Source organism: Scleropages formosus, chromosome 11 (genome assembly GCF_900964775.1).
Source record: "Scleropages formosus chromosome 11, fSclFor1.1, whole genome shotgun sequence".
NCBI classification, from domain to species: domain Eukaryota; kingdom Metazoa; phylum Chordata; class Actinopteri; order Osteoglossiformes; family Osteoglossidae; genus Scleropages; species Scleropages formosus.
Genome location: NC_041816.1, coordinates 30,760,539 through 30,783,901, shown reverse-complemented (window position 1 = coordinate 30,783,901; position 23,363 = coordinate 30,760,539). Strand labels below are relative to the sequence as shown.

The following is a 23,363-nucleotide window of genomic DNA, read 5'->3' as shown; positions in this document are numbered from 1 at the left end:
TCTCCACAAAATGTAGTACTCTGCATATGAATAACCTGAAAATAAGACAAAGCAAACAACCGGAAACGAAAAATGCAGTCATGAAAACACTAAGTCGCTAAAGTGACCCATCACAAGACACCCGGTTAATACACCGTATATCATTCGCATGCCGGAACAGCCCGGAACCTTGACATCTGCCCTGCGAAACACTCTTATCGAGGTTCATCTCCCTTCTTCCTTGGCCACTGCGACCGTGCTGTTCCCAGAAATAACCCCAGCATTCCTGTGTCCTGTGTCACATCGGTCTAAGGAGAGAATCAGGAGGAAAGATGTCCGTGAAGATCTCCAAGAGCGCACGGAGGAAAAAACTGCCTCCGTCGAGCAGGTAGAGTCAGGCCCCCGGGTAGAGTTGTACAGCGAGCGTCACACGGTTGGGTATCCCACGCATCCTGGTCAAGCGCGGCCTAAAACGAACATCTTGCTGGTTCACCACCTGCGGTGCGACGTGTGGGGGTCGGGTGCAATGCCAATTAAGCGGCAGCTGCGAGATGCATGGAGACAGACGGACCGATGTCAGAAGAGAATGTGGTTTGTGGTTAACAACCTTAAAAAAAGATGTTTGTTTCCTCGAACTACAGAATTACTACAGAGAAAAAAAAAAGCTGCAGCATATGATGCCTACGGTGGACCTGGGGAATGCGACAGCGTCCGACAGCGTCAAATGCTGGAAGAAGAGGTTGATGATTGTGAACCACTGCAGCACCTCTGGAACAGATGACATCCAGGCTGTCAGCGATGTTTCAAATACAGTACTGCCTTTAGCCGTAAGCAGCAAAACCACAAATTCTGATATGCTTCGTTTCGCTGGTTCTTAATCAACATTAATATCCCAGAAAATGTTCTGCCTCTTAACAGAAACAAGGCCAGGAAGCGGAGCAGGTCACACATGCGACTGCAAACTGAAAAACTGACTTCAACCTGCACGACTCATTACCTTCTCTCTTCTCCGAGGGGCTCTACCCAGAAGGGCAGTTTGCAGCGAGAGCTGTTGTAACTTAGTCTACTCTGAACTTCCAACTCAAAGTTTGATGAGATGCACATGAGCGATGATGAGTGACACAAACATTTACTGTGGATACTGTCCTTGATGTGTCTTGCAGGTCATTTAGGAGAATTTTGCTCCAACTTTTGCTCAGCTATTTAAATGAATTGATTTGTAATTGTTTTAGGGGTGTCTTGCACAAACCCACCAGCGTTTTGCCTGGTTCCTCAGGGCTCTTTCAGAAAAGCCTTTTTTTCCTGTATAAGTCATTTTGCAGTAGATACTTCTGTGTTTGGGATCATTGCTGAAACTTGGCTTCTACTGAGCATCACATCAGAGACACCCTGATGTTGTCCTGTAGATATGCTGACGCAATTTGAAATTCATTGTTCTGTCAATGATGGGCGTGTGTGTGGCTGCCCTGCAATGGACTGGTGTCCCTCTCACGGTGTACCCCACATAGCCTAGCATCCAGTGATTCCAGGATAGGCTCCAGACCACTGCAACCTGACAATGTCAAGCAGATAATCAAAGTGAGAGCATGAGAGAGTGTTCTGTACGCGAGACCCGTTGCAGCAAAGCAGCCCCAGACCACGAATCTTCCTCCGCAAAACTCACGGTTAGGATGAGGTTTGTGTGCATTGTTTTTATTACTGAACACAACCTTCTCTCTTTACTCACGTGTTATCTGTCTAAGGGCTCAGGGACACAAACTTCATCCAGTTTAAAAACTGGAATTGTACTTAATTTCTCCAGAAGAAACACACAGCTGTATGTGATGCAGCAGGTGAAGCTTTTGCCTTACAGCTGCTGTGCTGCTTTTTCAGACAAAGGTTTGAATGCAGCTCAGGGTACGAGGCGTTTGAATGTCTTTGTAAAGCAAAAACCCACTCAGAAGAAAGGAATAATACACCACTTCCGCACCCTCCCTAGCCAAGATAAAGCAGTCACTATGAGTCGAATTTGACTCGACAGCACTTAAGTTTGCTCAATAAGCAACAATAACGTGAAAAGTTAAAAATGTTTATTTCAAACAGCTCAGGACACAAGCACAAACTCACAAACATCTGTAGGACCTCACACTGCAAGGTCAGGTCTACGCGGATCACAAATATTCAATTCCTGTATACACAGTATGAGAAGGCACTAATTTACAAACTGTCTGTTAAAATTTTGAGATTAATTAAATAAGAATCCATTTTTTCATTGAAAGGAGGCAGGTCTTCACAATAGAACCAAAAAAAAATGTTAGTTATAGAGCTGCAAACAAGTCTTTTTTTCTTTCAATGTTGGTTTCATTTAAATGCACTGATTATAGGTCATCTTCACAGAAGATCAATCTGAGACATACAATTATTTTAAGTAAATTATTTAAAGTAAACAAAGAAGGTTCTGATTTCCTTAGGTGACACAGTTACCCTGAAGTCCTCCAGGACTCTGCCAAATTGGTTTCTGCTCTCTGAAATACAGCACAGATGTGCACGTATCAGTTTCTGCACAGATGTGTTCATGCAAACATTCTTCATTACTGTATATGTTTTCTTTCGCATTATTTACGGTTCATTTATTACACATAACGACTGTGACAGAGCACATTGCATAAAGTTCTGGAATGCAAGCACCTCTGCAACTGGTAACATTCCACAAACAGGCACAGGAGACTAAAAGATAAAACAAAGTGATAAATAAGCTCCAGGATGTAAAGAAAAAGAAGAGATGTGCAGGTGCACCTGGAAATTCTGAAATGAAACATTTTTAAACTTCATTGTCCCTCTTCAATGAGTCTTCAAAAAAAACCAAGAAATTCCTGAAAAAGGTCAATAGAGCAAACTGACTCTGGGGGGGTCTTTTCTTGCTTCTTCTGATAATGTAACAATAAGATCGTTCCCCTAAAATAAGCCCATATATGGAGACCAACCTGGACTTGGCTGTGAAGGACATTACCTGTATTTGACTCCTCTGTGCTGTTCCAGTTCCACCTGTGGAGGTCAGAGATATCCCAGATTCCAGTGAGGGAACGCTCCTCAACAGAGCTCAGCTGGCCCAGTCCGTCCAGAACTTCCTGTTAACGCAGAGAACAATGCAACACTGAACACACTGGTCACATGAACGATGGAGGCCATCTTTTCACCTAGAGAGCTTCTGACCCCTTTGATGTTCTTCAGGCTTCATTACCTTTAGATTTATGGTGGTCGGTTTGGACAGAACTGGATCTTCTCCCACCTCAAACAGATGCATGATCCTCAAAAGGATTCGACCGAATTCTGGTTCCGTTTTCCTCTCATTACCTTGAATTCACAACTGACAAGTTATAAATGTTCAACCTCATTTATGGAACTCCATCAACTTTAGGAAGAAGCTTTGCATTGGATTTGCAATTGCTTGCATGCATGCATGCATGCACAAAGGCTCCGATGTGGTAGAATGACCTCCCCCTCTCACTCAGAACTGCCGATTCTCTCTCTACTTTTGAGAAGGATCTTAAAAGTCACCTCTTCCACACTCATTTCTCCTATGAGTTCTTAAGTGCACATTAATGTAAAAATGTTTATGCTCAATAACTATAAATGAGTAAATGTAAATGTAAGTGTAAATTTAAAGGAAGTCAAACAGTAGCGAAAACACAAGTTCGTAACATACAAGCCACAAGCAATGTCTGTGGCGAACGCAACTTCCTTGCGGTCGGAAAAGTGCATCAAGGGACCTTTTAGAGAACCAAAGGGTGTAATTATTCCATCAGATACTAGTTGTGAAGTACTAGTAAAGCTGTTGATGAGATGAGGGGAAAACTGGCCCACCCTGCTGCAGGTCCTGTAGGTGCTGGGTGTGGTTGGAGCTGTAGGCCCAGCCTGGGACGCTTAGACTAAGCAGGTGGAGGTTTGGAGGCAGGACAACGGCCTTGGAAGAGACTCTGTCCTGGAAGGCCTGAGATGTCCAGCCCCTTTCTGCAGGAAAATATCAGAGCGTGAGCTGAGGACAAGTACAGTACTCTCTGTGTGGTAACTCTCCACTGCCATTACAGTACTGTGCAGCAGCCAGCAGGTTAAAGAGAACGCCAGGATCGACAGCCCTGGCACATAAAGGAAAGCATGACAAAGAAGCCCAGGGTAGGGTACAGCTCCTAAAACCCTTCTTTTCCCCATCACAGAAGAGTCCCTAACACCCAATAATAATAATAATAATGACGACGACAATGATGATAATAAGACATAAGAGTTTAAACAAAGTAGATAAACTCCAGTGTGTCGTGAACAACAATCCCCACCCTCTGCGCACGACCTTGAGGAGCACTTTCAGCAGCTGGCTGGTCCAGCTGTGCTGCTCCAAGGAAGCCACTGCAGGTCATTTCTACCAGCAGCCATGAGGCTCTACAGCGAGTCCTCAAACTACCGTGGGGGGGAACGTGGCGGTCGTACCGTGTGCCACTGAGCTGGTCCGTACCATCTCAACGCACCCTGCACCACTGCACTTCAGACTGCCCTCTCTTGTGGAAACACTTAGACTTGTTTATTTTTCTTCCCTAATTATAAATCTTCACTATTTAGTTTCGACTTATTTATCCTTGTATGTCTCTATGTTTGTGTGTATATTCAGTATGTTGTACACTGAGTGCTGCTACAACCAAACTCCCCCCCTCTGTGATTAATCAAGTTTCATTCACTCATGCATTCATTCAGTCGTGTATAAGAAAATTACACACACACACACACACACACACACACACACACACACACACACACACACACACACACACACAACACAAGCTGTATGTTGTGAACACTGAAGCGTGGAGAACGATTGTGTATCGGAGCCAGAGGTACAACACGGGACTGGAGGAGGGCAGAGGCAGCACTGCACTGACAGGCTCAAGACTGGTAGATGCAGAACAGAGAATCACCTACAGCTTGTTCACATTCTCTGGTCTTTTTGAAAAAAAGAGAGCTCTTATTATTCTGGATCACCGTCCATCAGCACTTTGGGTCACGCGGTGCTGCTCCGTTTCAACTGGTACGGAAGCTCTCGTTTTGATATCAGCGAAAAGTTTGTTACTCAAAACTGAGTCAGTACATGCATTTCCAGCAAGTGTCACTACTGCTGGGAGTATGAAAAGTACTTCCAAGGAGCAGGGAACAACGGACCGGACACTGACCAGCCGAGTCGACGCGCAGCACAACGGGCCTGTGCTGCAGCGCCAGCACCTCCCTCGGTCCCAGCGAGGCCATGGCGGCTCGGGAGCCCAGCAGCATCCACAGCACCGGCCGCACCACCGAGCTGTCGTTCAGCGTCAGGTTGTAACCGAGGTTCCACTCCTGGTTGTTCCACAGACGCCTGTGGAGCATCACCTGCAGGTCACAGAGAACCGATGTCACCCAGGACCGTTGCCTTACTCAACCGCTCAACGCGTTTTACGCAGGGCACGCGGCGCTAACGGGCGCGAAGGAAGAGCTGTGCTTTCCTTGAGGCCGCACCCCTTCCGCTGACTGCACACCCTGGCTCACAGCAAAGCGGCATGAAGAAAGTCAGAGCACTTCTCGTACCCTGAGCCCCGAAACACACACCTCGAGCTGACCCTCGTGCTGGCTGGACACCCCATGGGCACGCTCGGCCAGCACCACCAGCCTGGTGGAGTCATCCTCGATGTAGGCCGTCCGTACCATTGGATAGTAGTTCTACAGTTTCGTTGGAATGGAAAGTGGTTAAAGTGAAAACGCTGAATTGCTTCATGTCGCCGAACAAACCCCCACCGCTTGCACAGAGCCCCTGCTGCCTCCCCCAAGCAGAGCTAACCAGAGCAGGATGTTGATTCTCTGCTCTCCATTTACACATCGCTGCCATTCTGCTGGGATCACGGTTAGTGGAGCTGGACAAAGGGGAATTACAGCGATCGCAGTCACATCGTGAAATGATCCAAACAGGTCCACTCCATGAAGGACCACACTCACACCACAACATGCTCTCAAATATGGTTTCGTGAGACAATCATTCAAATGTTTCAGTTCTCATGCTTACCTCTTAGATACCACTCATTTTGTACTGAGAACCCTCTAATGGAGGCTTCCGTTGAGCAAATTTTAAAAACTGTGCTTAACCAAAGCAAATCCTGCAATTTCCTTGCTCTTTCTCGACACCACTAATAACAGTAAAGACCACAGCACAACTCTGAACAAGTACCAGCACACACATACTCTCGCTACGGTGTTGTTGGGAAAGGTCCTGTGGAGCCTCCTCTGCATCTGGTACCCGTTGTTGTCAGTGAAGATGGTCCTGTTGTTGCTCAGGTCAGTGGAGGTCCTCAGGACCACCTCCCGGTTCACGGCCAGGGGGCCCACCCTGTAGCTCTGCTCAATCCTGTGGCACGGTGCCGCCCCCTCGAACCCCTCAGGCAGCCGGGTGTATACGGCATACGCGTACTCCTCATCAGACTCCTCCCTAGAGCGACACGGGACACTCAGGAGTGAACGCAGCTCGCTGCCACGTGCCGGACGACAGCGTCGACCGAGTCCTTGCACGTGGGGGTCACTTAATGATGCTGTAACGTGAAAACGACATTTAACGATGAGGCCGAGGAGACCCTTAAACCCGCTACACGTTGCTGCGTGTCGGAGCCCAAGTTTCCAGCCTTCGTTCTGCTGTGACCCAATTTCCTGCCGTTACTCCACTGCGTCCGGTGCCGACTGAGCAGTACTTCAATTTACGCTGCTCGGTGCGCACGGTGGGCAAAAATGAATTCAAACACGGTACCTGACACTGTGACGCTGTGACCCACTTTGAAGTCACCCGTAAATTGATTAAATAAAATCTTCATCATTACATTTACATTTATTTATTTAGCAGACGCTTTTCTCTAAAGCAACTTCCAATGGATACTATGTAGCGTTATCAGCCCACACACCTTGTTCACCGCGGTGACTTACGCTGCTAGAACACTCATTATCTTACACTCATTATCAGAGAGAAATACTGCCACCATTGTTCCGTGTTCATTCTTTGTTAATGTACAGAGAATCTGAGCTGATCAGGGGGACGGGACACAGGTACAGTAGCCTACACATGTGACGCAGCACACGTGACGGGGACAATACCTGTAGAAGTACTGCCTGATCTCAGTGAGAACCTTCCCTGGAACAATCTCCATCCCCACAGCTTCGTACGCAGCTTCCGACGACCCGTTGGCACTGAAGACGTAGTTGTCAGAGACGGGCCCCCTGCGGACGTCCCCATTAGCACGGTACTCGCCGAAGTCCTGGGTCAGCTTTACGCTCCTCTTTCTGGTCCTGATGGGGTGCAATGAGCATCCTGTCACGCACTTTGTTGCGAGACATCATTCCACAAAGAGTATTTGTTTTCACCCACAGCGATTCACTCATTCAGCAGAGCTTTTCTCCACAGCGATGCGAACAATGGGGGGAGAACATTACACCGTGGGAAAGAGAGATCTGGATGCACACTCCTACAGGAGGGTGCACACTAAGAGTGAAACCATGACATCAGCTCAAGGTTCCATTCTTCATTTTGTCGTTCAACCCACTTCCGCTGTGGGTTTTACCGCGTTTGACGCCATCTGGATGATGCGGAGCTTAAGGACGTCGTATCACACGTCTTCTTTCCGGGGCCATCTTGCTCCGACCTCGGAAGTTGAGGTTCATCCTTTCTAACGTCTCACCTGTCAACGATGCTGTGCAGCAGGTTTGTGTCCTGGTCGACCTTCAGCGCGTAACACTCGTTCAGCACTGGCAGGAGTCTTCGGCCACGCTTTCGTGGCTCCCCTTGCGTCCTACTCCGGCGCTCAAAGGTCACCACCGTGGCGGCGTGCGTCCGTCCTGATGAAGCCATGGCTCTGATGACGTACCTTCTGTGCTGCAGGCCCTTCAGGTTCACCACGATGAACAGGTCATATGCAGAGTCTGATTCTGCTGATTGCTGTATCTGTTGGACAACACATGTTCCCTCTTATTCCTGATGTTCGCTTCTTATGCCTTTGTTCAGCGTGTGTGTGTGTCACTGCGTGAGAAGAGAACTCTCTAAAAATACACTGAACGTTAAATCCTCAGCAGTTTAACGTCACGTGAAAAAGAGGGCAGAAATGACAATGATGATTCAGTGAAAGTATCATACAGATACTACTGTGGTGCAGGAGTGTGAAACACTGAGTGACGACACAGTTGCTTTACATTCAGGTTTCTTCACGTGGGATGAGCAGTTTCAACAAAGAAGGGCCCTGCAGATTCGCAGAGGCCAAGAGGGCGACACACGTGACGCAGCGTTGTTGCCTTTACCTGTGCAGAAACAGGGTGTCCCTCATCGTCATACACAGTCGCCATAGGGAAAGGCACCGTGACGTTGATGTATGTTGTGACGTTCCACGCCAGAGGATTGTACACAACGATGTGCTGTGCCGAGTCTGACGATTCACCTGATGCACATACAGTGTGTCACATGACCTGTTAGACATTACCCAGCAATACATTCAGTCGTGGACTAGGAAGAAGCAGCTTTTTCATGTTGTTCCCAGTCACTGCAGTCTATTCTCCACTCAAGATTCTCAGCTGTCCTCACTCATGTTCGGTGGCACTCGGAACTGAACCCATCCCCGAGTTCTTTGCATGCGGAAAGTCTGTGAAAGATCACTGGAAGTCAAGGGACGAGACAACAGAGCTGAGCAGGAACGGTTTCCTGTCGTTTTCTGCTATTCTCCAAACTATGACAAATTAATCGACTAATTAATCACCCAAGCCAACCCTCTGAGCACCTTAGGTTATAGCTGAACACCCCTAAATGATGGAGTGCAACAGACTCGCCATTGTGCTACCTGTGCTCTGTGTGACAGTGGCATCAAAGGAGTCAAAAGGCTGCGCTGGAATAAGAAGTTTAACCATGACTTCTTGGGCTCCCATCATGCCCTGGGTGAGGTGCTGCAGGTACATGTGAGCCACCTTGGGCGATTCTGTGCCGGTGATGGCATCGTGATGTTGCACCTGAAAATGGACACACTGTGGATGTTTGAGGCAACGTGAGCAACGGAAGGAGGACAGTGGGTTTCAGTGCTGATGGACAAGATGGACAAGCAGACAAGAGCACAGCGTGAAACACTCACACATGGCTGGGGTGACAAAAGCGAAGTTTTACACACAAACACGAACCTGAAATATGACCATTTCCTAACTACACATTCACAGAAACACAACTTTCTGCTATGGACGTGTCACTGACTTCCGCCCTTTTAAATACTTAACACTTAAAGCAATTCTGATATTTTACAGTATGAAATAAATTATACAGTATGGTAATATTTGTGCACAAACATACTGTCCTGTACATATCAATATGTATTTTAATGGAGAACCTCAGAAAGAGCCCAGCGAAGGTCCCTTAGCTTCTGCAGGGCCCACTCTTTAGGGACTGCTCCACCTGGGATGTTCACCAGGTACCAGGTGAAGAGGGACTCTGCGGCGTGCAGCAGGGAGCTGGCGTGCCGAGCCACGCCCTTTAGAACATTCCGGGAAGCGTAGAACCCAGTCCATGCTTGCAAAGGTTCTTGACATTAAAAACAAAACCGTGGAATCCCATGTTACCGACTCTGGAACTTCAAAACCAAGAACCGAGAAGCGGCTGTTGGAGCGTTTGGGTCATAGACGTGCCGAGCGCAGACACTCTTACCGGCAGAGTAAGGAAGGAAGTCCTGGCTTCCCCTCACCTCCCAGGTGTGCCCCGATTGATGGATAGCCTGGAAGTATTCACTGAGAGTGCTATAATGGACCGTGACTCCAAACTGCTCGCTGTGCAGGTTGATGTAGTCCAAGAGCGGGTCCATGTTCTGGAACTGGACTGATGAGTTGAAGAACTGCTTATCGCAGCCCTGCAAAGGGGAGAAGGAAGCCAGTGGTTGGCGGAGCACCAGCAGGTCAGTGGGCTGAATATGAACTTCTTTTTGAATATACACACTTTTTCAAACCAGTTTTTTTAAACGAGATGCATCGAAGCTGAAAACTGTTACAGACACTATTACCTTGCTAAAAGAATATGTTGCAAAGTTAAAGGTTATTCAAAGGCTGACAAAGCACTGTGAGACATTGTGTAAGGCATCTAGTACAGCTTGTAGCACAGTGGTTAGAGTGACTGCCTTCGGACCCACGGGTTCGAGGCTCACCTGCGACTGTAGTACCCTTGAACAAGGTATTTACACTAAATTGCTCCAGCAATTAATTGCAATGTTACCACTGTAAGGCGTTTTGGAAAAAAGTGTCAGCTACATGAATAACTGTGAGCAGGACAATATGGCTCTAGAGGTTCAGCACTTTGCAAATAGGAACGCACCCAGGGCCAAAGCACATGGTTGGACTGGAACCACTGCGCCCTCTGCTGGATGTTCTCCACCATGGTCTGAGCGTAGGAGTGCAGGTTATCCTCATCTACGGGAAGGCTCATGTTGGGGTACACGCCATCTTTGGGGGGATCGGGGAATAGGGCCACGCCGTTCCAGTAAAACCCTGATCTGAGAAAAAGACAATTCAGGTACTTTTGACTTCTCTCAGTTCCAATGCATCTGTCAAAACATAAAACTTTTAATATCTCAGGTGATCAGGGTCAGACTCCAGTAAGGTACTCACCCTAAACTGCTCCAATAAAAACTACACCGCTATATAACTGGGTGAATAACTGTAAGGAGCTTAATGCTGTAAGGAAACGGCACAGCCACCGTATTCCCACGAGCAGGATGGACCTCAGCTCTCCAGACATCAGTCAAGTACCCAAGTGTGTAAGAGTAACTCTTGGAAAACACAAAAGAACAGGACTGGTGGCAGAACAAGACCTAGTGCTGAGCTCTACATGAAGGGTTACCTGTTGCTAAAGGGCAGGTGAGAGGGGGTGCAGTAGCTGAACTGGTCCATAGTGTGGGTGAAGATCTCCTGTTGATCTCCTAGACTGCGCGAGCCCCGCCACACAAACTGCAGCTTCTGCTCAAACACAGCGGGCAGTAGAGAGGCATTGTTCATTTTGCATCTCACTCTGGAGAACATATGAGTGTAAGAAACTCTGCCTTTCGACATCTCTCATTCCACCCGCAGACATGGAAAGATACAGCCCGTTTTGTTCAGTTCAGACCCAATGCAGAATCCACCGTCCACCATCCAGCGCTTACACTATACCGGTCCAAACTCATCTACATTCACCATGGCGAAGTTCAAGAGAAAAGACCTCATAGCACTGCAATGACCCCCATGACCAATCCCACAAGGTGTGCTGTGGCAGAGCAACAAGAAGCCCAGCAAACAGCCTTGTGTGTAGAAATCATATCACCACGCGCAATATTTCCTTGGAAAACTATCAGGTGCACTCTGCTGTACCTGGTTCCTCTGCATGTCATCCTTCAGGTTGTAGTCAATGCGGGAGATGAGGTGGCCGTTAAACCCCGCCAGGGCAAACAGGACGGGCGTCGTAGCGGAGGCTCCGAAAGGGTCTACGTGCCAGGAGAACTGGGGTCGCACTCCAAATGTCTCATACAAGAAGCCGTGGCCTTCTGCAGGGGGGGCGTCACGGTTGGAACACACGGTTAATTTGCAGTTTATTTTTCAAGCGCAATTTCGTCTTTCAAAACGCATTTCCAAAACATGTAGCACGAGAGCCCTGGACAAGAAAGAGCGAGCCACCTTGCTTCCAGTTTTCGGACTCAAATGTCACATCCACGTGCAGCAGTTTACTGCACATACCTGCAAGCACCTCTGCCTGTAACTAAACTTGACAGAGGAAATAACACTTTTACCATTTTCTGCCCCGTCTCAAGCCATTTTTCACAAATATTTGGGTAGTTCTTGGCCTTACCTGGTCTTTCAAGTGTAAGTCATTTACAAACCAAAAAGTGCTCAACCCCTGCTGGACTCAAAGTCCTTGGAGGGACTGTAAAGGAGACGAGCGAATCATACTGCACAGAGCACCTGCGCATCACGTGTACCTGTCAGCTGCAGGATGTCATCGTCCAGATTGGTGACGGCCTCATCGTGCATCACCTGACCCCCAATGATGAACTCCAGACGTCCCTCTTGCAGCAGCTGGCGCACCTACGGTGTGTTACAGGTGAAATAAGGACAGAGAAAATGTTAACCCAGCTCCTGTGTTGACCAGTAAACTGCAGTAAACTGAAGGGGGTGAGTTTTTTTTAATGTTTTGAATTTTTTTTTTTTTTTTGGTTTTCAATTGAAAAAAAAACTTTTTTTTCCCCCTCTAACAGTTACTGAAAATGGGTGGATTTTCTGATAGGATTACTGGAATTTCTACTACGAACGTAGGTACTTCAAGAGAAGAAAGGTCAAAAAAGTGGCTCTTGCTCCAGTCACACGGTGTCGTTTTTTCAACCGGAATCCTGGCGTAGAGCAAAAAAGTGCAGCAGTCACTAGGACGGAGCACAGCGTGCAAGATGTGCTAACAAAGGGTTCGCGGAAGAAATCGGTGTGGAAGCAACAGCTCAGCTTTGCCTCCTCTTTGGTTTCCCACGTGCGGCTGCCCGATTCCTCGAGTACGACGAACTCGGGCCTTCGACACCTCAAAGGCTTCCGGAGACGCGGCTCGGCAGAGCGACAAACCGCACCCGATTCTTCCCCAGGCCCATCGGCCCGGTGCCGGTCGTGCCGCACACCCCCGGTAAGCAAAAGCGTACCTGTTTCTTGTGCTCGTCGGCGGCCACGGAGTCCCACCACAAGCGGAAAAACTCCTGCTCCACGGCAACGAACTTGCGGCGCTTCTCCCGCGTGAGCTCCTCGGTCACGCTGCTGTAGACGTTGGCGGCGTACGCACGCATGCTCTCCTGCGACAGCAAAGGAAAAGAGAAGTCCACGCGCCACATGCAGCAGCGAGAGGAGAGAAAGACCATCGTGACCCGCCATTTACTCCTCGATTACGGCTGACGGAAGCGCGAAGGAACCCGCTCCAAAGCGGCCACTTAAAGCGCTCCTTTGCTTGTTAAGTGCTGATCCAAAGCGTTTCCAAACGTTGCCGTTTTCACAAATAAGCCCCTCGACGTTGACAGTGTCCGGCGAGTACAGAAAAGAAAAGCAATGCGCTATTATTCATTATTGTCACGGTCACCTTTGCCCTTTGCCCTTTGCCCTGTTGGCCATCGCCAGCATTGGATGATCAGCTTTACAGCAATTTAGCCATTTAAAGAGAAAAGTAACTCTAAGTAACTGTATTGATTCAGGAAACGAACCACAAACGAGGGCACTACAGGAGGACAGGGATTCGAAGCGAGGACCATCGCAACGGAAGTTGGAAAGGGTCCCCGACCACGGAGACGGTGCTTTGGGGAGCGTCCGGTGCCAGGTGCCCGGTGCCCGGTGCCCAGTACCCAGCACTCGGGGCAACTTTAAGACAAATCTCAGCAAAGTGAGTTTTAGCCAGAGCAGTAAAAGTGCTATTTACTTCAGAGCAAACCAAACAGAAAGTGAAAGAGACAAACGGTGTTAAATCATCATGTCCCACAAATCCATGGTACGAAGCAAAACTGGTATAATTTGTATACAGAGTAGTATAGTACCACATATATTACTGTAGTACTGTACTGTACAGTAGTGTATAGTCCTCTATATGATCCCTGTGGTCCTATATATATATATATATACACACACGCAGCAGTTACTGTATCACATCAACATGACTGTACAGAGTAAGAATCATCCTGTATAATAAATTTAATAATCCTATAACTCTGTACTGTTCCACCCTCACCCTCACCCTAGTATAACCCTACGGTACCCAGCTGCACAGTCGCTGCACAGTCGCTGCACAGTCGCTGCACAGTCGCTGCACAGTCGCTCAGTGTTCTGCCCCGTACCTGCTGTACCGTACCCGTACCGTACCGTACCGTACCTGTACCGTGTACACCCAGCCCACGTCCATGTGGCTGTGCGGCAGCACGAACGCCTCGGTTCGGCCGCGTCCGGCATCGCGCGCGGATGATCCCCCGGCGGCCGAAACGAGAGCGAAGAGAAGCGGGAGAAGCGGCGGCGGGAACAACATGATTTGCGTTGACCTCTGGCTCAGGCTCAGGCTCAGGCTCGCAGCGACGCAGTTCTTCCGCCTCGCGGTCCCGTGACGGTCACGTGACTGGCACGTGCGCTGACGGTGCGCGCAACGCAAGCACGCTAGCTCCGCATTTCTTCATCTCTCTTTTTGCACGGTTATTTCACAGGACCGCGGTGCTGTTTACAGCGTTCTCGATGTAAATAATAATAATAATAATTATAGTCATAGTCTCTGGCGAGACGGAACACATTGTAACGATCCGTGGGAGTTTGGGCGGGAAACAGGTCTATTGTAAATAGTTGAATTATGGGTAAATTCAATTGTAAATGAAAGTGTTGAAGCACCGAGAGAACAATAGGGGAGACAATGTCTCCCAGTACTGGGGACCCTAAGCAGGCTGGGGAGGTTGGTTTGAGGTGCTGCAGGTCCTCTGGCTGACACAATTATGTCCTTCCTTGTGTTCCGCTCCCTAATAAGATGTTTATTATGAACGCTGCCTGTGGCTGTGCGATCCTCTTTGCCAAAGACTTTGCCCCATCCAGACCCAGACCCAGACCCAGACCCAGAGCACCGTGATATGTAGAATAAAGAACACACACACACACACACACACCTGATGTTAAGTGTTAAAATTTGCTTTTACCAAAGTTTTGTGTGCGACATGAATTGCTGCATTAAAGGAAAGACAAAGGAGGGAGTATTTACTGTAACAGGAAAACAAGGAAAGAGCACGCGCGCGTGTGTGAGCACAGCGGAACAAGCGTTCCGCCCAAAGTGCCGCGATGTAAAACCGGATGAGTCCCATACAGGCCGAATGAGGAAAGCCACTCAGTACCATTATTACTGCAGCTGAAAGCAAGGACGATTTGACACATCTGCTCACCAAGATCAAAGAACATCGTTTGACAATGGACTTGCATCTCAACGTGAAGAAGATGAAGCTGTTCACCACTAGCAAACTAGAAAACTTCACGCTTGATAGAGAAGACGTAGAAATAGTAGATAACTTCAGTCTACTCGGATCAATATAAAGAAGTGACAAGCAACCAAGAAATCCGACGACGATTTGCTGTGGACAAAACCGCCATGAAGAGCTTGGACAAAATTCTCAAGTGGATGTGACTCTGTACACAAAAGTCTCACTAGTTCAAGCCGTGCTCTTCTAAGTCATGTCATATGGATGCGAGATTTAGACAGTGAAGAAGATGGAGAGGAAGAAAACCGACGCCTTCAAACTATGGTGCTGGCAAAGAATCCTGCATTTACCCTGGACGGCCCGGAAATCAAATGCGTGGGTTTGCAGCAGATCAAACCAAAGGTGTCGTTGGAAGCTCAGACGACGCAGCTTCGACTCTATGACTTCGGACACATCGTGGGGAGAGAACAGTCAATGGAAAAGGACGTCATGCCAGGAAAGTGGAAGGTCAATGTAAAGAGGAAGGCCTCATGGATCTCACAATGTCTGTGTGGGTTTCCTCCCACAGTCCAAAGACATACTGTTCAGGTTCCCCCATAGTGTGTGAGTGACACAAAGAGTGTGTGTGTTCCACTGATGTATGGATGAGTGACCCAGTGTAAGTAGTGTATCTAGCAGCGTAAGTCACCGCAGTGAATAAGGTGTGTGGGCTGATGACACTGCATAGAGTTCATTGGAAGTCTCACTGTCACTGTCAGTCCACATATATATACGTACTGCTGTGTGTGTGCATGCTCACAAACATTTGCAAAACAGAAAAGCCATGCATGTAGACCTATCACAGCTTGCGCTATATATCAGCCACTCAGAGCAGGCCTAGCACACGACCCAGGCTCAATGCCCGCCCCAAAGTTTGTAAATCAGGCCCTTACTTGCACATTTTGACTTGTGTTTTTTTCAGGAACATATATGCAGATTTATTGCATTCTTTTGTATTACAATACATTTTGTGTAGGTTTTAGCACCTGTTGTACAAAAGTAGTTCCATCCTGTATGTATCTGATGTTGTTTGAAAGTAATATCAATGGGCTCTTATGTTTCTAGCCTACTACAGTTCATGTTGAGGATGGGTACATGAGGTGTGTTTAGCTTCTAATTGTATGATTCCATAATTCCTTTTTTGAATTCACTGATCAATACAGGGGCTAATCTGCAATTGTACTGTATTGCATCTGAAATTCGCCGAGAGAAGGTTACATTAAGAAGACCATGGAGAAGGCTCAGAGGTCATTGTTGTCTCTCAGACCAGTGCTCTTACCAGGGTATAAATTACAGTGTTAATGCCTCACAATTAGAGGAAATGATTGGAGTGATTAATGATGTATTTTAAATCAGTCAGACTCAGGCCTCTCCAGCTGCTGATGACTTGTGATGTTGCCATGGAAATACAGAATGGAAAGACACACGTTTGTGGTTTTATCTAATTAATGGAGACCCTAAATGCACCTTTTACAATAATGCAAGCTGGCTGGTTTCATTTGTCTGTCTGAAAGGGTGGGATTGGGGAGGTCTGTGGGTTAGCGTTTACTGAGAAGGGCTTCCTTCTCTGTCCATTTCCTTGATGGGGGTGTTTTTGGGCAGCTGCTCCGCCACATGTTATTGCCACAGTAAACAAGTTCCATGGTGGTTGGTAGAAAGACAGATGTTATCTCTAGACACCCAGTTCATTCCACTAGCAAACGCTACGAGTGTCACATCCCACGGGGTCACTGCCCCTCCTGGTCAGAGGCGGCGCCACTCAGTGCCGCTAGCTAACGCTTACCTATCACCTCACAGTCTCGTAGGACATGGAGGTATAAAAGGAGCCAGCGGAGCAGAACTAGTCGCGGATTCTTAATCAGCAGTTCTCTTGTGCTTCGTTGGCGATTGGTAGTCTCTTGTTCCCTCAGTTTGTTTCCTAGGTGTGCATGTTCCAGTCCCGAGTGCCCGTCCCGTCAGTTCCTGCCTCTTGTTCTTCAGTCCTGGTCCATCGTTCCTGTCCGGTATTTCGTCACGTCTCAGGGTTGCGGTCAGACTCACAGATTAGCGTTTCACTGTTCACCGTAGTTCCAACACCGTGTGTGTTTCCTGGTCTCGTGTTTCTTGTTTCACTTCCACCGAGTGTCTTACAATACTCACCGTACACGTCTAACCTCACACTGCACGTGAAGTCATTATATATTTCGTCTGTGTTTGGACGTAATAGCAACGCGCGTCCGTGTCGGACTCCCGTCCGGACGCTACAGAAGAATCCGCCAGCTAATATGACTTCAGCGGAATGGCGTGAGCTGGCGGATCTGACGGAGGCGAACCAAGAACAACTCCTGGTTTGCACAAACGCCGCTAGCCGCCTCACAGATCAGTTTGAGCAGTTGACACGACTCCTCAGTCACGGTGGGCGGGGCGCCGATCCGACCAGTTCGCAAACGCATGATGATTGGCGGACATGTCTTTTTGATCGTCTTTATGCTTCCTCGGGTCCTCGCGCGGAGCCCACGAGCCCTGTGCAGACCAATGGGATCAGCGCTACTGAGCAGCTGTCCGTTCCCTTCCAGGAGGCTTTGCAAGGTAGCAGAGGTGAGAACCAGAATTACACAGAATACTCAATCCCCAGTCCAGCCTCTCTGCTCCCAGGGCCCTACTCTCCTGAGTCACCCCCTAGCCCAGACAGAAAGACAGAGAGACAGTTCTTCCCCAGCACCAGGAGTTTTCAGGCGCGTTCCTGGTCTCCAGTGGAGAAGACATCCAGCCCCCGATTGTCAAGACCACTCTCTCAGGAGTTCTCGCCGGATTACCGGAGCAACTCCGGGTCCAGCCGGACCCCGACGCCGCCAGGGCAGCAGGTGCCCTACAGCCCTGTGGACAGTGAGCCGGCTCAAGCACGCAACCTTGTCAGCTGTGCAGGGCTCGAAGAACAGTGCGTCAGACAGGGAATAATACGACTCGGTAACGGGCGTTTGACAGAGGAGGAAAGGAGGCGCCGTTTTCTGCAACGCTTGTGCTTTTACTGTGGAGCTGCGGATCACGTTCAGGTTTCCTGTCCAGTGCGGCCACCCCGTGGATCCCAACGGACCGACTTACTGGTGAGTGATGTATCTCTCCATACCTCCCTGTTGACATTACCAGTTACAGTATCCTGGGGTTTCCAGCAGCAGCAGACGAAAGCTATGGTAGACAGTGGCGCTGCAGGGAATTTCATGGATCATGATATGGCCGCGTCCTGGGGCTTGCCCTGTGCCCGATGCCCAAAACCCCTGGCTATTAAAGCTATTGATGGCGCTCCAATCGGGTCGGGGCGTGTAGAACAGCGCACAGAGCCCGTTACTATGCAGGTAGGGCCACTCCATAAGGAACAGATATGGTTCTATCTGATTAAGTCCCCGGATAACCCCATTATTTTGGGGTATCCATGGTTATGCACCCATGACCCTATTATCTCTTGGAGTGAGGGGAAACTGCTATCTTGGGGACAGCAGTGTCCCAAACACCTGGAGACGTCTTGTAACTCCACATCCATAGAGAGCCCTAATGCAGATCTGCCCCTGCAGCTTCCAAGGGAGTATACAGATCTAGTGGCGGTGTTTAGCAAACACAAGGCTGCAGAACTGCCTCCTCATAGACCTTGGGATTGTGCTATAGATCTTTTTTCGGGCACTACACCCCCTAGGGGGCGGGTATACCCTCTTTCTCAACCTGAACATCAGGCAATGGAGGCTTATATAACGGAGGCACTAGAAGCCGGATTCATCCGGCCGTCTACCTCTCCAGCTTCCGCTGGCTTTTTCTTTGTTGAGAAAAAGGACGGGGGTTTGCGCCCCTGTATTGATTATCGGGGGCTAAATGCCATTACTGTGAAGTACCCGCACCCCTTGCCTCTTATCACGTCGGCCCTCGAACAGGTTTCCGGTGCTACCATCTTTACGAAACTGGACCTTAGGAGCGCATATAACCTGATTCGCGTTAGGGAAGGGGATGAGTGGAAGACCGCTTTTAGCACCGCCCTCGGCCATTATGAGTACCTGGTCATGCCTTTTGGCCTGGCGAATGCACCTTCCGTATTCCAGGCTTTTGTTAATGAAGTACTCAGAGAGCTAATTAATCGCTCAGTATTAGTGTATCTGGATGATATCCTGATCTTTTCTCGGTCCCGTGAGGAGCATATTGGACATGTCAGGGAGGTGTTGCAAAAGCTGGCAGCACATAAGCTGTACGTGAAAGGGGAGAAGTGCCAGTTCCATGTGCACTCTGTGGATTTCCTGGGGTACATCCTAACACCCAACGGGGTCACGATGGATCCACAGAAGGTCTCGGCAGTTCTGTCATGGCCCCAGCCAAAGACAGTAAAGGACCTGCAACGGTTCCTAGGTTTTGCGAATTTCTATAGGCGCTTCATAAGGAACTTCAGTTCCGTTGCAGCCCCGTTGACTGCTCTGTTAAAAGGAGCCCCTAGGCGCCTGACCTGGACTCCTGAGGCGAGTCAGGCCTTTGAAGACCTAAAGAAGCGTTTTACTTCTGCCCCAATCCTGAAGCACCCTGATCCCAAACTGCCCTTTATTGTGGAGGTTGATGCTTCTGAGGCCGGGGTAGGGGCAGTGCTCTCACAGCGCCAGGGAAGTCCCCTGAAGCTCTATCCATGTGCGTATTTCTCACACAAGATGTCGCCTACTGAACAGAATTATGATGTAGGAAACAGGGAGCTCTTAGCCATAAAGATGGCCTTAGAAGAGTGGAGACATTGGTTAGAGGGGGCTACGCACCCATTCTTAGTGTTAACTGATCACCGGAACCTGGAGTATCTGCAGAAGGCAAAGAGGCTCAATTCCAGACAGGCGCGGTGGGCCATGTTCTTCACCAGGTTCCGTTTCACGGTGACCTATCGTCCTGGCTCCAAGAACGGCAAGGCCGATGCCCTGTCCCGTTTGTTCGAGGTATCGCCTCAGCTCTCCCCACCAGACACCATCTTGTCCCCGACGCAGTTTGTGGCTCCTATCCGTTGGGCTTTATTGGACGATATCCAAGCAGCCCAACGTCAAGAACCCGGTCCCAACGAGCAGCCCCAAGACAAAGAATACGTCCCGTCCACTGTTCGGTCCGAGCTCCTACACTGGGCCCATGATGGTCCAAGTACAGGACACCCAGGGGTCAACCGAACCTTGAAGCTTCTCGCTGAACGCTTCTGGTGGCCATCCATGAAACAGGACGTACGAGACTTCGTCCTTGCCTGCACCACATGTGCCCAGGCCAAGGTCCCACGGCAGCTGCCAGCAGGGCTTTTAGAGCCACTCCCGATTCCCAACCGTCCATGGTCCCATATAGCGGTGGACTTCCTTACTGATCTTCCGTGTTCTGATGGAAACACCACCATATTGGTCGTCATAGATCGCTTTTCCAAGGCCTGTCGACTGATTCCTCTGAAAGGTCTACCTACAGCCCTGGAGACCGCGGAACTGCTGTTCCAACATGTCTTCCGGCTGTATGGCCTGCCAGAGGATGTCGTCTCGGACAGGGGACCCCAGTTCACCTCAAGAGTCTGGAAGGCCTTCTTTGCCCGCTTAGGAGTCTCAGTCAGCCTCTCCTCTGGTTATCATCCACAGTCTAATGGGCAAGTGGAACGCCTCAACCAGGAGGTTGGACGTTACCTGCGGAGTTACTGTGCTCAGAATCAAGCGGATTGGAGCAGATACCTCCCCTGGGCAGAGTACGCCCAGAACTCCCTGGTCCATTCGTCCACAAACTTAACTCCTTTCCAGTGTGTGCTCGGTTACCAGCCTCCGCTGTTCCCGTGGACGATGGAGACCAGTGGGTTGCCAGCTGTGGACGACTGGTACAAGAGGAGTGAGTCGGTGTGGGAATCCGCACATGTCCGTCTCCAGGAGGTGGTATCCCACCAAAAGGAGAAGGCCGACAAAAGGCGTAGGACTGTATTGTACCAGCCAGGGCAGAGAGTATGGTTGTCCACCCAGGATCTCAAACTGCATTTGCCCTCGAGGAAGCTTGCCCCCCGTTTCATCGGCCCCTTCAAGATCCTGAAGAGGATCAACCCGGTTTCTTACCGTCTTCAGTTGCCCTCGCATTATCGTATCTGTCCCACGTTTCATGTTTCGCGCCTCAAGCCTCATTGTGTTTCCGCCCTGCAGAGCCCAGCAGTTTCTCCACCTCCACCGTTGGATGTGGATGGTTCTCCTGCCTACTCCGTCAGGGCCCTCCTGGACTCCAAACGGAGACAGGGTACGCTGTACTATCTGGTCGACTGGGAGGGCTATGGGCCGGAGGAGCAGTCTTGGGTGCCAGCACGGGACATCTTGGACCCAGCTCTTATTGAGGACTTCCATGAGTGTCATCCAGATCGGCCTGCTCCGCGACGGCGGGGGCGACCGCCTACCCGCCGGCGTTCTGCGGCTGGAGCCGCCCCTGGAGGGGGGGGTACTGTCACATCCCACGGGGTCACTGCCCCTCCTGGTCAGAGGCGGCGCCACTCAGTGCCGCTAGCTAACGCTTACCTATCACCTCACAGTCTCGTAGGACATGGAGGTATAAAAGGAGCCAGCGGAGCAGAACTAGTCGCGGATTCTTAATCAGCAGTTCTCTTGTGCTTCGTTGGCGATTGGTAGTCTCTTGTTCCCTCAGTTTGTTTCCTAGGTGTGCATGTTCCAGTCCCGAGTGCCCGTCCCGTCAGTTCCTGCCTCTTGTTCTTCAGTCCTGGTCCATCGTTCCTGTCCGGTATTTCGTCACGTCTCAGGGTTGCGGTCAGACTCACAGATTAGCGTTTCACTGTTCACCGTAGTTCCAACACCGTGTGTGTTTCCTGGTCTCGTGTTTCTTGTTTCACTTCCACCGAGTGTCTTACAATACTCACCGTACACGTCTAACCTCACACTGCACGTGAAGTCATTATATATTTCGTCTGTGTTTGGACGTAATAGCAACGCGCGTCCGTGTCGGACTCCCGTCCGGACGCTACAACGAGAGCCCATCTGAGTAGGACACATTCTGTGCACTCTGACATTTGTTAAACCCTTGAAAATGACAAGAAAATGGTTTTTTGTGTTCCTTTTCTCCCTGTGACAGCTGGTGAGAAGTGTAGAGGTTAGAGCTTCTGCATTTGGACCCAAAGAAAAGCATCAGAAGAATGAATGAATGTAATCGCTGTTCTCTCAATGAAGGGCTCCTCCTGGGAGTCGAGCTGTGGTTGTGGTTGAGACAAGCTTAAAGCTGTAGTCCACAGGGGTCCAGATTGCACATCGTGGGTTGGTGAAGTACGACAGGGTTCTAAGTGGAATGTGCAGAAGCAACACTAAGGAGGTCTGGTGACCTCCTAAATTAAACTGCTTTCGTGCTCTAGCGGTTCACTGAGCTGCTTCAGTGCAGGTTGGTCACCAAGACAGGTGAATGCAGCAGGTCTCCCAGCTTTCCTCACACCACTTAATTTGCTAAAAAGCTTCAGTGAGGACAGTCACTGAGGAGGAAATCAAAAGGCAAAATTGAAACTGAAGAACAGTAAGGAAGCGGGACCAGATGACATCCCTACAGAAGTACTCAAGGCGGATGTACACATCACTGTGGAGCTGCTGTACCCATTCTTTGGCTAGATCTGGGAAGAAGATGTACCAACAAACTGGAAAGAGAGCTAGATCATCAAACTTCCCAAGAAAGGTAGCCTCAGTGAATGCTCCAGTTACAGAGGGATAACCCTGTTGTCTGTGCCAGGATAAATTTTTAACTGAGTCATCCTGGAAAGAATGAAAGACGCAATCGCAAGCAGGATTCAGAAAGAACCGATCATGTGCCGACCAGATTGCCACTCTCTGCATCATCGTAGAGCACTCTTTGGAGTGGAACTCCTCACTGCATGCCAACTTTGTTGATTATGAGAAAGCATTCGACAGCGTGGACAGAGAGACCCTGTGGAAACTGCTACGACATTACAATGTGCCCTTCAAGCTGGTCAACATAATTATGAACAGCTGCAATGGAATGAGCTGCAGGGTCATCCATGATGGTCAGTTCACCCAACAGTTTCAGGTGAAGACTGGCATCAGGCAAGAATGTCTGCTGTCTCCATTCCTCTTTCTATTAGCTATTGACTAGATAATGAAGATGTCCACAGAGCAGAGAAAGAACAGAGTCCACTGGACAATATGGACACAGCTGGATGACCTGGACACAAATGATTTGGCACTGCTGTCTCACAATTGTCAACAGATGCAGGAAAAGACTACACTTTCAGACATCTCTTCACAAGTAGGCCTCAACATCAACAAGGAGAAGACCAAGATCATAAAAGTGAATGCAACCAGTGCTGAACCAGTCACACTCGAAGATGGTGCACTGGAAGAGGTGGAGTCCTTTACCTCTCTGGGGAGCCTC

At 49.2% G+C, this 23,363-nt stretch overlaps 1 protein-coding gene across 3 annotated transcripts; it reads right to left on the bottom strand.

Annotated features, from left to right (window-relative positions):
* Window positions 1-2,033: 2,033 nt before the first annotated feature.
* On the bottom strand, window positions 2,034-14,104 carry man2b2 (mannosidase, alpha, class 2B, member 2). 3 transcript variants are annotated; one of them, XM_029256296.1, is made up of 19 exons: window positions 13,886-14,104; window positions 12,678-12,824; window positions 11,976-12,081; window positions 11,371-11,543; window positions 10,865-10,980; window positions 10,340-10,517; window positions 9,683-9,881; window positions 9,369-9,559; window positions 8,835-9,000; window positions 8,302-8,438; window positions 7,689-7,951; window positions 7,108-7,299; window positions 6,211-6,454; window positions 5,584-5,694; window positions 5,175-5,367; window positions 3,823-3,969; window positions 3,200-3,312; window positions 2,969-3,086; window positions 2,034-2,483 (listed from the first exon to the last, which is right to left on the bottom strand). In XM_029256296.1, the coding sequence occupies exons 1-19, from the start codon at window positions 14,033-14,035 to the stop codon at window positions 2,392-2,394; spliced, it is 3,036 nt and encodes a 1,011-aa protein (XP_029112129.1). In that variant the 5' UTR covers window positions 14,036-14,104; the 3' UTR covers window positions 2,034-2,391. The 3 variants fall into 3 exon arrangements, with proteins under 3 accessions (XP_029112129.1, XP_029112130.1, XP_029112131.1); XM_029256297.1 differs by lacking the exon at window positions 5,584-5,694; XM_029256298.1 differs by lacking the exons at window positions 2,034-2,483; window positions 2,969-3,086 and having other exon boundaries at window positions 3,295-3,325.
* Between the last annotated feature and the right edge of the window lie 9,259 nt (window positions 14,105-23,363).

Coding starts and splice junctions, on each gene's coding strand:
- man2b2 (XM_029256296.1), bottom strand. CDS start 14,035: ATGTTGTTCCCGCCGCCGCTTCTCCCGCTTCTCTTCGCTCTCGTTTCG. Junction 9,882..10,339: donor ACCATGTGCTTTGGCCCTGG/GTGCGTTCCTAT, acceptor TCCCCTTTGCAG/GGCTGCGATAAGCAGTTCTT. Junction 7,952..8,301: donor GACACCCTGTTTCTGCACAG/GTAAAGGCAACA, acceptor GTTGTCCAACAG/ATACAGCAATCAGCAGAATC.